General features: G+C 45.8%; 1 protein-coding gene across 1 annotated transcript in view; it reads right to left on the bottom strand.

The window, feature by feature from the left end:
* LOC111155969 (G protein-coupled receptor 139) overlaps positions 1 to 13,883 on the bottom strand; it is a 39,353-nt gene extending 25,470 nt beyond the window's left edge. The window contains exon 1 of the mRNA XM_022516460.1: positions 13,760 to 13,883. Coding sequence (XP_022372168.1) covers positions 13,760 to 13,883 — 124 coding nt within the window. The remainder of the gene's footprint in view (positions 1 to 13,759) is intronic.
* Positions 13,884 to 14,835: the final 952 nt, after the last annotated feature.

The following is a 14,835-nucleotide window of genomic DNA, read 5'->3' as shown; positions in this document are numbered from 1 at the left end:
TGGAAAGAGTAGATGAGGCTAAAAGTGTGGTAGTATAAATGGATATGGAATGTGTGTGTGTTTGTGTGTGTGACATCTACATAGCCAAATTTGAGGAAGGCAATAACACAGTAAATTTAAAATCCTATAGGAGCACAGCAGGAAACATAAGTGAGAGAATCAGGCCAGGTGTGTGTGTGTGTGTGTGTGTGTGTGTGTGTGTGCACGTGTGTGTGTGTACATACATTTATACATATACATATATATAAATATATAAAAATATAATATTAATAAACATATATATAGATCTGTGCTAGGGTACAATAGGGAAAGTGGGGACTGTGTGAACTGGTTAGTACAAGTGCCATATAAAGGAGGCTATGGCTACTTGGTTCTAGGCACTTGATGGCAGTCACGGAGAGCTCAGTTTTTGTTTGTTTTTTTTTTTAATTTTTTTTAAAGATTTTATTTATTTATTTGTCAGAGAGAGAGAGCAAGCACAGGCAGACAGAATGGCAGGCAGAGGCAGAGGGAGAAGCAGGCTCCCTGATGAGCAAGGAGCCCGATGTGGGACTCGATCCCAGGACCCTGGGATCATGACCTGAGCCGAAGGCAGCTGCTTAACCAACTGAGCCACCCAGGCGTCCCGAGAGCTCAGTTTTTAAGACTCCTGAGAAAACTGAATTTTTATGAGATTGCCTCTGAATCTTAATAGGCAAGGTGCTGCTTTTTAAGAAGACTTTCAACATTCCTCTTTCACATTCTGTGGGGTCTGAGTTTCAGGTCCAGGCCTCCTCAGGAGGTTATATGAGGGTGGTTGGGAAGGATGTTAACCAGCAGCATGTATCTGACTAGCATTTTTAGGAAAAGAATTCAGTACTGACAGTGATATAAGGAAAAAAAAATCCTCTTACTTCTAGAGCCATCCTCTTCTGGCTAGAAGTTCTAACTCAGAAGATCCAAGAGGAAACCACCATTTTCTCCCCTCCTGCATAAGCTCTCTGTCCATTTTCAGGATGTCCTTGGAGTTTCCACCTCAATCTTAGGGGCATCATTCCATTCTTCTGCTGTACCCCGGGTCATTAGAATTGAATGCAGTCACAGTGACGATGTCCCTCTACTGGGCTGGCCAGAAGTCAATTCTGTTCGTTTGTCAGATGACAGTGCTGAAGGTGACCCTTTTCTTCTTGTCCAGACACTTGCTTTCTCTCTGTTCAGGACTCTTGCGACTGACAGCTGGATCATTAGCAGGACTTGCCCACTGCCACAACCAAGATGACAGCTCTCTTTTGTGCTGTGGGCATTTTGCCATGATTCCTGGAGAACCAGGCACAGACGTCCTTGATGTCTGAGGACGTTGTTCATTTGCTCGTTTGACTTGTCTGACGCTGTTTTACTTGGAGACTGAGGTGATGGTGGATGGGGTAGGAGTAGGACTGGAGAGGCTGTGAGCATGAACCTTTACCCACACTCCTACTGTGTGCCAGGCACTGTGTTGGGCACTGTACAGGTATTGCTCACTTTTTCCTACCAGAGCCCAGAGATCGTTCACACTACAACATGTTCTTGCAACTTCCCTCTTAAAGCACCTTCCATCTGTTTTTCACAGCAGCCAGAAAGACCTTTGAAAAACTCAGATTAGGTCATGTCACCTGCTTAAAAGGCTCCCATCTCTTCTTGCAACACTTAGAGTGAAATCCAGATTAGTCCTGTCTGTATACATCTTCTCCTCATCTCCTGCCACTCTCCTTCCTGCTCATCGTACTCCAGCCACACAAGTCTGCCTTCGTTCCCGCTCATTCCCACCTCTGAGCTTTTACCCTTGCGGGTCCTTCTGCTTGGCATGCTCTTCCCCTGTGCTTCCTGTAGCCAGCTCCTTCCCATTGTTCCAGTCTCAGTGCAGACATCGGCTTTTGGACAGCCCTTTCCTGACCACCCTATCTGCTGTAGCTTCCTATCACCTTACCATGCTGTTTTCCTGATAGCATTATCAGTATCTCATATAGTGTTTATGCATCTGTTTACTTGTTTACCACTTGTGTCCCTCGTGGAATGTACACCTGTGCAGGCATTCTTTGTTTTTCCTCCAGTGCCTACATGGGTGCCTGGTGTATGAAAGAGGTGCCACATATATGTGCTAAGTGAATAAAGTTGGTGTTATCACCCCCATTCTCGGAAGAGGCTCCGAGAAAGGTAAATTATCTGCTCATGACTTCACAGCTAGCAAAGTTGCAGTGCTGGGACTTGAACCCCCAGTTATGCCTAATTCCTAAGCCAGTATTACTTTCCTGATGCCTGCTGGCCAGGACGGGTAGTGTTCTGGAAAGGTTCTGAGTGTGGAGGGTGGACGTAATAGGGGGACCACGCTCTGTGAAGGTCAAGAGTGTGGGCCTGTGATTCCTTTAAGGAATGCCCATCTCTACCCTCTTCATGGCATTGCTCCCTCTTGAGTTCTTTCTCTAATCACTGCTCCATTCTGCCACCTTCCAGGGAGGCCACTGCTTTTCGTTCAAGAGGCAGATGATGGTTCTTGTCAGCAGCTCTGTGGAGCTGAACCACGGTGTTGAGGCCAGGAATGCTAAAAGCAGAGGGCTGCAGCAAGAACAGAATCACCAGGCCGTTCTATACCTTTGACTGTGGGAAAAGGGGGTATGTGTGTGTGCATGTGTGTGTGTGTGCACATGCATATCTGTGTGTGTGTCCATGTAGGTGTATGTTTATGCATGTTTCTGTGTGTACAAGTCTGTGTGTGCACACGTCTCTGTGTCTATGTGTGTGCATACATCTTTGTATGTATATGTGTGTGCGTGTGTGCGCGCACATGTTTCCATGTGTGGGTCTGTGGAGAGTCCCTCCTGTGAAGTGATGTGGCTGATAGTTTTTGCTGCACCTAGCTGAAAACGATAAGAAATGTCTTTGGTGGAAAAGCAATCACCCCAGGTCTTCAACTGGTAAACATTCTGGCAGATGAGGGGGGGAAAAAAAGAAGTTACTGGCGAATATCAGAAGTCAAAAGAAGTCAACACTGTAAAATGTGTTGTCCCGGGCGCCTGGGTGGCTCAGTGGGTTAAGCCACTGCCTTCGGCTCAGGTCATGATCTCAGGGTCCTGAGATCAAGTCCCGCATCGGGCTCTTTGCTCAGCGGGGAGCCTGCTTCCTTCTCTCCCTCTCCGCCTGCCTCTTTGTCTACTTGTGATCTCTCTCTGTCAAATAAATAAATAAAATCTAAAAAAAAAAAAAAAAATGTGTTGTCCCAAATCAGGGTCACTTTGTGTGGTTTCTGCAAAGCTCTGGCTTCCTGTTTCCTCTGTTTGCATCTCACTCCCTGTTCTCCTCCTGTCCTCAGACTGCCTTTTGGCATTCAAGACTCACTCTCTTTCTGTTCTGATATGTGCCACCAATCCCCTCTTGCCTAAGAGTCACTGCAGAGCCTGTCCTCCTTGCCTTTTCCTTCCATTCATTCCTTCCTCGGCCTTCAGGTTCCAGTTGTTCTCTTGAGGGGGCTTTTCTTGGCTTCCCCATTGGGCAGGTCCCCCCATGAAAAGCTCTACTATCACCATGTGCCTCTCCTTCATGTTCTTTCACACGTGACTATTTACATTTATTCAGGTTTGTGATCATGCTGGTCTTTCCCATGTGTATCATATGAGCATGCAGATAGGGAGTGGCTCTTTTTAGGCTTGCTATGCGCCTAGCACAGTGCCTGGTACTTGGTAGTGCCAGGCACATGGATGGATGGATGGATGGATGAATAGACGGATGGTTGGATGGGTGAGTGAATCAATAAATGCAGATGTAGTTGTCTAATTGCACTTTCTCGTATCTTGTCCCATTATTTTTGCCATGGAGCAAAATGAAAACATATCTGGGTTAAAAGTCCCAACTCTCAATGTAGTTCAGCTGGTCATAACCTTTACTCAAGAGAAGCCCAAGTTATTCAGCCTCTACTTGATAGAAAAGCAAAGATCCTGGCTTATCCACACAGAGAAGTTCCCTCACTTTGAATCCCTCCGGATCTAAGGTAACCACATCTTCCCCAAACGCCAACCTTCCCTTCCTTACATTTCCCTTGATGGAGTAGAGACAGCAGGGTTATCACTATTGCAATGGTCAAGGCACACTGGATTCGGAATCTAAAAGATTTGGGATCAAGGTTACACCTGGTTAGCTGTGTAACCTTGGTGGAAATTCCTTGTCCTCTCTAGGGCCTCTGTTTCTGTATTAAGAGCATTGTACTAGAGATCAGGGCTCCCAGATAGTAGTGACGGGCCCACCAACATTATGATTTTTTCCATATATTTGTGTTCTCTGTACAACTCTTTACTCAACATTTTGTTTTAAAGTGATTTCCCTCCCCCACCCCCAAATTTATACCTTATATAATACTGCTGTCCAGGGATGCCTGGGTGGCTCAGTTGATTAAGTATCTGCCTTCAGCTTAGGTCATGATCCCAGGGTCCTTGGATTGAGTCCCGCATCAGGCTCCTTGCTCAGCAGGGAGCCTGCTTCTCCCTCTGCCTGTACTCTGCCTGCTTGTGGTTGCTTGCTCTCTCCCTCTGACAAATAAATAAAATCTTTAAGAAAAATTTAAAAATACTGCTGTCCAATATAAATGCAATGTGAGCCACATATGCAATCTCAATTTTTCTAGCAGCCACATTAAGAAAATAAGAAGAAACAGGTAAAATTAATTTTAGCAGTATGTTTTATTTAATTGTGTCATCGAAGATGTAATCAACATAAATTATTAATGAGCTATTTAATTTTTTTCATATTAAATGTCCAAAGCATGGCATGTATTTTACATTCTGAGCACATTTCTCTATGGATGCTAAATCTTTCAGTGGAAATCTTTGGTCTCTGTTTAGATGTCGTAAAATATACAGTTGAAAAGAGTAGATTCACATACCCACATTGTTCCAAGTATAAAGTTATTTTCCAGCAACTGAACTGAGTATCCAGGCTTAATTGTAAATTAACTGAAGTCAGATTAAAAAAGTCAGTTCCTGAGTTAGGCTAGTCAAATGTCATGTACTCTATAGCCACACGAGACTTGGAGTTACTATATTGGACAGCATGGACAAATAACAAACCTCAATCACAAACCCACTTCCCTGCTGTAAACAGAAGATATTCTTAAAAATAAATACAGTGATAATACAAGGGTGACATTACATTTTAGCTAGATTCTGAGCCCTAGGCCTGCTCTGTGTCTGTTAAAAACAGAGATTTAGCACACATGAAAATGTGTTAAAGACACCAGCACCAAGATGAGACTTCCCTTTGACAGAGTCAGAAGGTTTCAGGAAACTGAAAAGAGATTTAATAATGATTCGGCTTATTGCCACCTAAAATAATCCCACATAAAACAACAATAGCAACAACAAAACCCCTCAAAATCCAGATAATTACTCCGAACTCTAAAGTTTCACAGCCTGTTTCCCCTTTACACCGATCACTTTGATTCCTCAAGAGACCACTAGCAGTGTGACTTTGTAAGAAGGGAACTAAATAAGAGTTGGGAAAGTAAGTTCTGGTTTATTGCCATTCCTAGCTCTGCAACTTTAGGTAAAGTCTCAGTTTCTTCCTGTTAGTGGCAGACACTGGGGCCCCTGCTAGCCATGCATTGCTTTATTTTGTCCATATCATACACCCTGTAGAAAAAGACACTGTTATACCCATTCTGCAGAGAGGAACACTGATGCTCAGAGAAGTTCAAGCAACTTGCCAGAGCTCCACCAATAGGAAGTCATGAGGCTGGAATTTGAATCCAGATCAGTGGGGACCATAAGACCACATCCTAATCCACCATGCTGGCAGGTTTTGAGGGCTCTTCCATTTACAAAAAAAAAAATAGTGGATTTGTCTTCCAGGACATTGTCAACATGCAATTTGCAGTACTACTTGGGAGCTCTTTCTTCTAGTCATGCCAAATCCCTGGTTTCCTGAGTTGGCATGCCCTTTTTTTTTTTTTTTTAAAGCCGCATATTCATTTGGGTCTCCATCTCCTTTACTGCTTGCTCCTCCCCCTAGCATCTTGTTTTCATTCTCCACCCACTGTGACCCCCTTAGTATTTCTTGGTGCTTAATGAAGCTTTACCCACTCTAGAGTTTGTGAATTTGCAGCCTGGTGGGCTGTATCAAGCCTGCAGATATGTTTGGTTTGGCTCATGCAGTGCTGGCTTGCATAGTGTTTTTAAAAATTTTCGAATTAGTTGCCAACATTGAAACATTGGGATGTTTCACATAAAAATCTGGATTCCTAGATTTTTGGAAGAATTTGGCAACACTGGATTGGCTGGAGAGGTGAGTGGTGGTGGTACTTTCTAACCTCCCTCAGTCCCCACTCCTCTCTGTTCTCTGTCACCCCCATTCCTTGTGACTTAGCCCAAGTGTCAGTTGTCAGCAGTCATTGTGTGTGGCCTGCCATTTTCTTACAATAAAGCTAGACAGTAGTACTGAGTATCACTATCAGTTTCTAGCTATGTGACTATGGGTATCTTAGCATTCTCACCTGAGAAACGGGCATGATTACTATACATGTCTCAAGGGGTCATTGGGGGAATTAAATGAGTTAGTGCCTGTAAAATGTTCTGAAGACTCCATAGCACATAGTAAGTGCAACATACGCCCTAGCAGTTGTTAAGAGGAAAGTGCAGTGGTTTTGGAAAATATGTCTCTATCACTGGGGGGCAATTAGAGAGGCCAAAAGAGCCACATGCTTTCAGAAACACAGCAGGGAAGCATGATTCTTTGGGTAAGTGAAGCGTTTCTTAAAACTGGGCCACTCTGTGTGCATTTATACTATTTGACTGCTCCTAGCAGGTCTCTGAATTCGAGACACCTGCCTTCCCTTGTCCCCCACATTTCAGGCACCCTCTGCAGGGCTGGCATCCCCTATCAGCATTGCCCACATGGAGGTTCAGTGGCAGGGTCTACCTACCACTGAAGGTCTGAAGAGAGGTCTCCCTACCTCTCTTCTGTTCATGGTCCTGTTTGCAGCATGCAGAGCAATCTTGCTGAGTGCTTGTCAGACCCTCTATCAATTTTAGTTGAAGAAGGTTTCATGTTCTGGACTGACAGTTTTTCTGGAGGTTTCACTGAACCTCAGGCACCTCTCTGAGAGGTACCAAATTCCCTAGGCTTATGATGGAATTGATTTAATCCATTGGATAATTCTTTCCTAGTTTTCCAGGGCAAAGAGTTTCATTCCTGGTGGGTGCACTTTGAGTAGAATGGTGCAGTTATGGAAAAGACCTATATATATAAAGTAATGTCTGGCTTCAGGGGATTTATAAAGTTTGTTGACATGTCAGACAATAAAACAGCACTACCTGCTATTTATTGAGCTCCCACAATGTTTGAGGGATTGTGAGAAGCCTTTGCATATTTTATTTGGGATTACCACCACAACAGTGGAGGGCACAGAAGATTAATCACATTTACTGAACTCTTATTCTATTTGAGAGCACACATGTGCCAAGAATGCTGCTACACATTTTTACGGTTTCATTTGTTCCTCACAACAACCCTGTGAGATAGGTATTATTATGATCCCATCTCACTGATGAGGCTAAGACACAGAGAAGGTGAGAAATTTGCCCAAGGTCACAGGCTAGCAGGTAAGGGAGCTAGGATTCAAACCCAGGCAGTTTGAGATTAGAGACCTCTTGGTTAATTGCTGAACTTGGCTGCCTGCTTTCTTATAAATAAAAACTGAAGCTCAGAGAGCTGGAGTATCGTATCTGAGATCACACAACACACATGGGTAAGATACAGGATCCAAATCCATGTCCATTCAGTTCCAGTGCAAGGCATTTTATACTCAACCTCAAAAGCAGAAATGACACATGGGGTCACTGCAGAAATCACGCAGAGAAATGGACAACAAAGCTACTGGTCTGGACCCCAGCCCAGCCAACTTCCAGCATAGCCACTTCATTGGTCTGTGCTTGGGTCTCCAACTGAGCTCTGCAAGCAGAGCCCAGCTCTCCCAGGTCTTTGACAGACTTGTAGAGTGAATTACTGCCAGAGCCAAGCCTGGAATCCAGGACTCCTCATGCAGTGCTCTTTCTCACATTGTTATAACAGGGATTCTAAGGCCCAGTGTGCATAAAGAGGAGCCATACAGGTTAGAGAAGACAGTTAAGTGCAGCATGTAGGAACTCTGATATTCAAGTATCCATGTACTTTTGAAAAGGGCAGCCATTAAATAAATTATGGTAAAATATACAGTGGAATACTATGCGACTTCATAAAAGAATGAAGAAGCTTCAGTATAACATTATGGATGATTAATATGTTAAGTGAAAAAGAACAAGATGGAGGGCAGTGTGTACAATGTGCTCACTTTGAGGAGAGTTAAAAAAAAGAGTTGAAATCCTTTATTCTAATTTGTTTATGTATACACTAAAATACTCTGAAAGAACAAATAAGGAACCAAGATACTGACGAACTAGTTACCTGTGTGGTGGTGTTGATGGGGTGGATTTGGGAATTGGTGAATAATATGAATGTTATTACCTATATAACATATAATGTGCACACATATGCATGCACGCACACTACCCAAAAGCAGCTGCATAGGAAAGCAGCCTATTCCTCAGCTACAGCCAGCTTTCTGAGAATATGAGCCTAATGTTAGTTCTTCTGGGTTTTCAAAGGAACTTGGAAATCTATTTTTTTTTTAAATTCCAAGTTTTAGTTTCAAATGTTTGTTGCTAATATATAGAAATATGATAGGTTATTGCAAATTAACAATGTGTCCTGCAGACATGCTGAACTCGCTTATTATTTCTAAGAGCATTTTTTGGTGGAGTCTTTGTGATTTTCTCTGAAGTCAGTGATAGCATCTGTGAATAGAAACAGTTTAATTCCTTCCTTCCAGTAAACCTTTTCTTTCTTTTTCTTTCCCAGCTAGAACTTCAGCTAGTATGATGTTCAGTCAGATAGCAAGAGCAGATATCCTTGTCTTGCTTTTAGATCTTAGAGGGAAAACACTCCATCTTTCAAAATTAAATGTGATGTTAGCTATAGGTTATTTATTGATGCCCTTTATCTGGTTAAAGGAGTTCTCTGTGTATTCCTAGTTTGGTAAGTTTTTATCACTAATGTTGAATTTTGTCAAATACTTTTTTTGCATCTATTGAGAAGATCATATGGATTTCCTTTTTTAGATTTTTTAATATGGTAGGGCATACTGATGATTTTCAAATGTTGAACCAGCCTTGCATTTCTGGAATAAACCCAAGTTTGTCTCGGTGTATTATCATTCTTATATATTCCTGAGTTAGATTTGGTAATATTTTGTTGAAGATTTTTGTGTGTGTGTCTGTGTTCACAAAGAATATTGGTCAGTAGTTTTCTTGTAATGTCTGGTTTGGTATTAGGGTAAAGCAGGTGTCATAAAACAAGTTGAGAATTTTTCCTTAATTTTTTTAATTTTTAAATGATGAAAAAAATGACTAACAGAGTGCTGCAGGCAGTGTGTTAAGTGAATAACTCAGCACAGCCTCAGAGCAACTCTGTGAGGTATGTGCCATTATTACCATCATCCCATTTTACAGAGGGGGAAGGTGAGGCATAGAGTAGTTAAAGTCACTTACCTAAGGTCACATAGCTTATAAATAGCAAAGCCAGGACTCAGACCCTGGAGGTCTATCACCAGACTGTATACTTTTAACCTGTTTACTAGATTTTCTCAAAAGATGTTTACAGATGAATGAGAACACATCTGGAGTGCTCAGTCCATCTTACTGGTCACCATTTTCCCATTCCTGGTTAACAGCAACTGTAACTACTGTGTGTCACAGCACCGACTATCTGCCAGGTGACAGACTCATCATCTCCATCTCGCACTGACCCTCACAGGCAGGTATTAACCTCTCCTTTCTCCTGGTTACTGGCTCCCCTATTGGCTGTTGCAGAAATGCTCCTCTCTGCTGGGTGGTGTGTGGTTTCAGGCTATCATCTTCCTTACCTTGTCTCCTTTCACATCCCTGGTGCCTTTTAGAAGGTAAATTTAAAAAATATCTTTCAAATCTTGTTTAATTTTGCGCTGCTCCTTCCTTATCAGCTGGGCTCACCCGTCTTCTCAGCCGCTTCTTCCCCCAGGCATCAGGCTCATTTCTTCTTCCTGCACTGCCTTCTGCTTTTTACTGTTTTGTCCCAGTTGGCCCCATCAGTGTCCCCAACTCTACCTTGTTAGCTTGTCTGGCTTATTGTATGCATTTTGAAAGGTTAGAAACATCTTGCTTACTTAAAAGGAGGAGAAAAGAGACAGAGTTTTAGGGACAGCTGGGACACCAGTTTTTTCCATTGAGCACAACATGAAGAACTGAGGTTAGTTAAAAGAACTTCCTGGCAATAATGAAGGCACTGTGGTAGACTTGAAAGAGCAGATGTTTGCACACTGGCTTGACTGTGTGACTATAGACAAGATGTTCCACTTCTCTGAATCTCAGTTTGCTCATCTGTAAAAATGGGTTCAGAGAAATGTACAGATCACAGGGATGTGGTGGGGATTGAGTGCAATAATGTAAGCATTTAACATAGAAAAAGATCCAGTGTGGAGAAGGCACCAATAAGTGCTTTCCTCAGTCCAAATGGTGTGCTAAGCCATTTTATATAGACAATCTTATTTAATATACACCATCTATGTGGGTAGTAGATAAAATGAGGTGGGAAAAATTATGGTACAGAAAATTAAGAGTTCTTAAATGGCATATTCTTAAGAGTTCTTAAGTTCTTAAGAGTTCTTAACTGCTAATAGTTCACATTAGGACTCCCTGGGACCCATTCCAGACCAGTTAACTTAGATTGTCTGGGGCCATTCCTAGAGGCAGGGTATTGGACCACATGGCTTTTCCCAAGCTCTTCCTTTCAGTCTAGAGACTGAAGGTGGTAAGAAACATCTGTGCTTTTCCCAGTTAGTGGCTCCCCTACTGCCAAACACTCAGCCACTCCCCACCCACCCTTTGGTTTCCACCCATGTTTCCAACCACCCTGTGAAAGTTTGGAAATGAGGTGAGTCCACTGCCAGGAAAAGTGATTCAATTAAAATCTCAGTTTTCAACAATATTACCAAGCCCTGTGGTCTGTTACTTCACACCCAGCATAGCTGTGCATCCTGGTCAGTAGCAGAGTAATGAGGGCTTGCTAATTGCTGGTGGCTGGGAGTGGGGAGGGGATACTGTAGTGAGCTCAGCAGGAGTAAAGCACTGAGCTAAGTGCTTTTCTTGTGGCTCCCAGCCCCTTCTCTGGCTCACATGCCAAGCAGCCCCCCTCCTTACCACCAAATCAGCTTCATGATGACCACAACTGCAGCACCACAACAATAATCAGTGTGTGGTGTTGGGCCCTCAGCTGAGTGCTTAACTTGCACCATCTCCGTCAGTTTTTATTTCTCACCATTATTCAAGGAGTTAGCCGCTTTCCTAATGCCTACTTTACAGATGTAGAAACTGAGACACAGAATCACAGAAGGTCCACATGTTAACACCAAGCTCTGCTTCATTCTACAGTCTGCATTCTTGGTTACCAGGACATAATTGTCCCCCTTTATGGGTCTAAGGGAATGACTTAAGGATTTTACCTTTGAACCACCTTGCAAGCCATTAACAAAACCATTATCAGCCCATGGTCTTTCCAAAAGCCAAGCCTCTTCAGTCATCCTTTTCCAGAATGCTTGGTCCTTCTGCATCTACACAAGCTCTGCTTGTGAGCTCCTTGAACTCTGGGACAGCACCTTAGGGATTCCCTAAGATCCCTTAGGCCCCTCTTCAGCACTTGGCACAGAGTAGGTGGTCACAACTCTGTACCCATCAATACCTTCCAAGTACCCATCAATACCTTCCAAGTTCTCATCCCAATCCCTCCCTCTTTTAAGTCTCTAAATCCTGGGCTCAGCCTTGATGAGCCTGTGCCTAGCACTGCCTGGCACACAATAGGTGCCAATGCTGTGGGTCAGAAGGCCCTGGCTGGCATAGGAGTTAGCTGAGGACGTGTGAGGTACCTTGTCTTCCACCTTGAGGTGTTTCAAGGTCTGAGCTTTCCCCTGTTCTGCTTATCCTCATGTTCCTGCTCTGGACCCTTGGAGCCTCCCCTTGTCTTTATGTCTCCATCCCTTAAAGCGTTTTCACAAGTAAAGCCAGAGACAGTGGCCACTTCAGTCAGCAGAGGAGATGGAGGGGTGAAGGTGGAGGGGTCAGAGTAATTCTGAGGTGAGAGGTGAAGGGAAAAGGGGGCCTGTCACTTCTCTGGGTCAGCAAGTGTCACCAATAACCAACCGTTTCAAAAACTCAACTCACCTTAAGAGAGCTCTGGGAGAGGCTCAGGAGGGCTGAGAGGGGGAGGTGGGGACTGGACTGAAATCAATTCCTTTTCAGGGTAATTACAGGACACGTGCTGCTGCCCCAGCAGGGCGAATCAGAGGTTGAGCATCTCCCAGGGCAGCCAGAACAATTAGTTAGTAATAAAAACCTCATCACTTGCTGGGAGAGCGGTTCGGTGATTGTAAACTTAGCTTTCTCATGCCTGCCAAAATTTGGGTGCGGGGGGGTGGGGGGTTGTAGCATTTATTTAAACAACCTTATCAGGGCCCCTGACCACCAAGTTTAATGTTTTGAAAAGGAAGTCTCAGCAAGTCTCTCAGAAATCCAGCTCCCAAGTTCCCAGGATCCTGGGATGCGGAATGACAGAGTAGATGATGCTGTGATTCTAGGCTGTACATTGGATTTTTTTCTTTGTGCTTTCCTTTTTCCCTTCTTCCATCTCCCTGTAAGTGATCTTTAAGCATCTTTTTGCACACAGACTGTCTCAGGGACTATCTGGAAGAAGGGTTTATCTCAAGCTGGAACCCCAGGAAACCCCTCCCCCCTTCACAAACAGCAAGCACCCCCCAGCCCCCAGCAGCTCAGCTCTCTTCAGGAATTCAGCACCAGTCTCAGCCACACTTTGGAGAGGATGTTAAGATGTGGGACCAGCTGGACATCCGCAGCAGTCATCAGCTGCCCAGGGTGGGTAGACAGGGAAGCAAAGCCAGGGAACAGGTATGTCCTCAAGGAGACTGTGACCCCCTGAAGTGGTGGCCTCGGTAGCCCGTGTGTCCCTGGATCCTTGCCCTGGCCAAAGCATGGTTCCAGAGCCAACCTGACCCTTCTTAACCTGCCTGGAGACCTGCTGTTTGCTTAGGGGATCACAGGGGCTCATCCCTTGCCCCATCCCAGTGGCTCCAGAGAAAGTGTGCTGGGTATCAGAGTCTCCCGCTTCACCTCGAATCAGGCAGGGACACACAGTGGGGCAGAGGGGCAGAGGTTTCCTAGGGCTGGGGTGGATGTGGGAGGGGGTGACAGGAGAAGTGAAGCCCCCCACTAAGCTATCTGTCTGGACATGCGGTCAAATCTCATACGCAGCCCCCACTGGGCACCCTCAGGGACACGGATCCCTTCAGATGCGCATACAAATACTCCAGTCCACGCGCATACTCACACCAACCCGTACTCAAAACATGCCCATCAGCTGCCACGTACCCTCGTGACACACACACACACACACACACACACACACACACACACACAGAGGAACAGACAAGGTCCCCGCCAGGCCACAGCAACTTCCTTTCTCCCAGTCTGGAAATGTCCGCAGTTGCCCTTAAGGCTTAAACTTTTTCAGAGGGAGCGCCAGGGATCGCACAGTGAGCATATCGAGGCCTGGGGGTTCTGGGCAGGGTTGCTTCTCCCTTGGGGCTCTTGGCTTCCTCCCTCTCCCACACGCTCCTCACCTGGTAAACCGAGGCACAGCAGAAGGCTGTAGTAGACCACGGGCACGAAGCCCAAGCCGCAGACCGAGCCGGGGGACCAGGACAACGAGCTGTTGGCTACGAGGTGGGCATGCGTGTGCTCCATGAGCTCGCCCCTCGCTCCCCTGGTCTCCGCGCCCGGCCTGCCAGCCCCGCTCTGGACGCCGGTTCAGTGGTGGTGGCGGCGGCGGAGGCAGCAGCTGGAGCAGCAGCGCCTCTCTTCCCGCAGGACTTGCTCCTACCCTTTGCCGTGGTTCCCTCTGCTCCCTCTGCACCTGCTTGCCTGGAGTCCTGGCACGGCCCTTGTGTAGGGCACAGGGCGCTGGGCGCAGGGACTCGGGAGGGGCTCCCGGAGCTGGTCAGTGCGTCTCCTACCTCGGACCTGCTCGGCTCCCGCCTCGGAGACGGGAAGCTGGGACGCTGCTCCCCGCAGCCAATCAGCAACTGCCTGGACGCGGATGATGGGTGAGGGGGGTTGGATGCACGGGAGGAGGGGGTCCCAGCTGCTTCTTACAGCTCGGGCTTTAGGAGAGCAGTGAGACCTGGGAACCCCAGAGGAAGACCCGAGTGGGAATCGGCTACCCCTTCTCCACCCGCCCTTGCGGGAGGGGCGTGGTGTGGGTGGGACCTGCTTCTCCTGCATCGGCTCAGTACTCCTCCAGCGTGTCCTCAGTTTGCCTTTATCGACTCTCGTGGCCACTTCTCTTATCCCTTGCCAGTGCTCTGAGTCCATCTCCATATAGAGGATACTCTATCTAGGGCATGGGGGTAAGAGGAAGCTGTCGGAGGGAGGATGCTCAAGGGTTGTCGTTTCTCCCGGGCTAGAGGAGCTGCGCTTGAAAGGAAGTGTACATGCATCTCAGTGCGTGTGTTGATTCTGGGGAAGGCCAGAGGTGGAGTGTCCCTGAGTGAATTGCCTTTGAAGGGGTTACAGGCTGGCTAAGAGAAGCCCGCCACACTGAGACCTTCTGTCAGGAATAAGGATGTTGCAACCATTCACACACACACTCCCCCACACTCACACAAAGATACACAATACCCAGTCATGTGGGTGCACT

This window comes from Enhydra lutris, unplaced genomic scaffold, assembly GCF_002288905.1.
Source record: "Enhydra lutris kenyoni isolate GAN:26980312 unplaced genomic scaffold, ASM228890v2 scaffoldscaffold45, whole genome shotgun sequence".
In the NCBI taxonomy this organism is placed as follows: Eukaryota; Metazoa; Chordata; class Mammalia; order Carnivora; family Mustelidae; genus Enhydra; species Enhydra lutris.
Note: the sequence above shows the minus strand (reverse complement) of the source record. Positions and strands in the feature narration are given on the sequence as shown.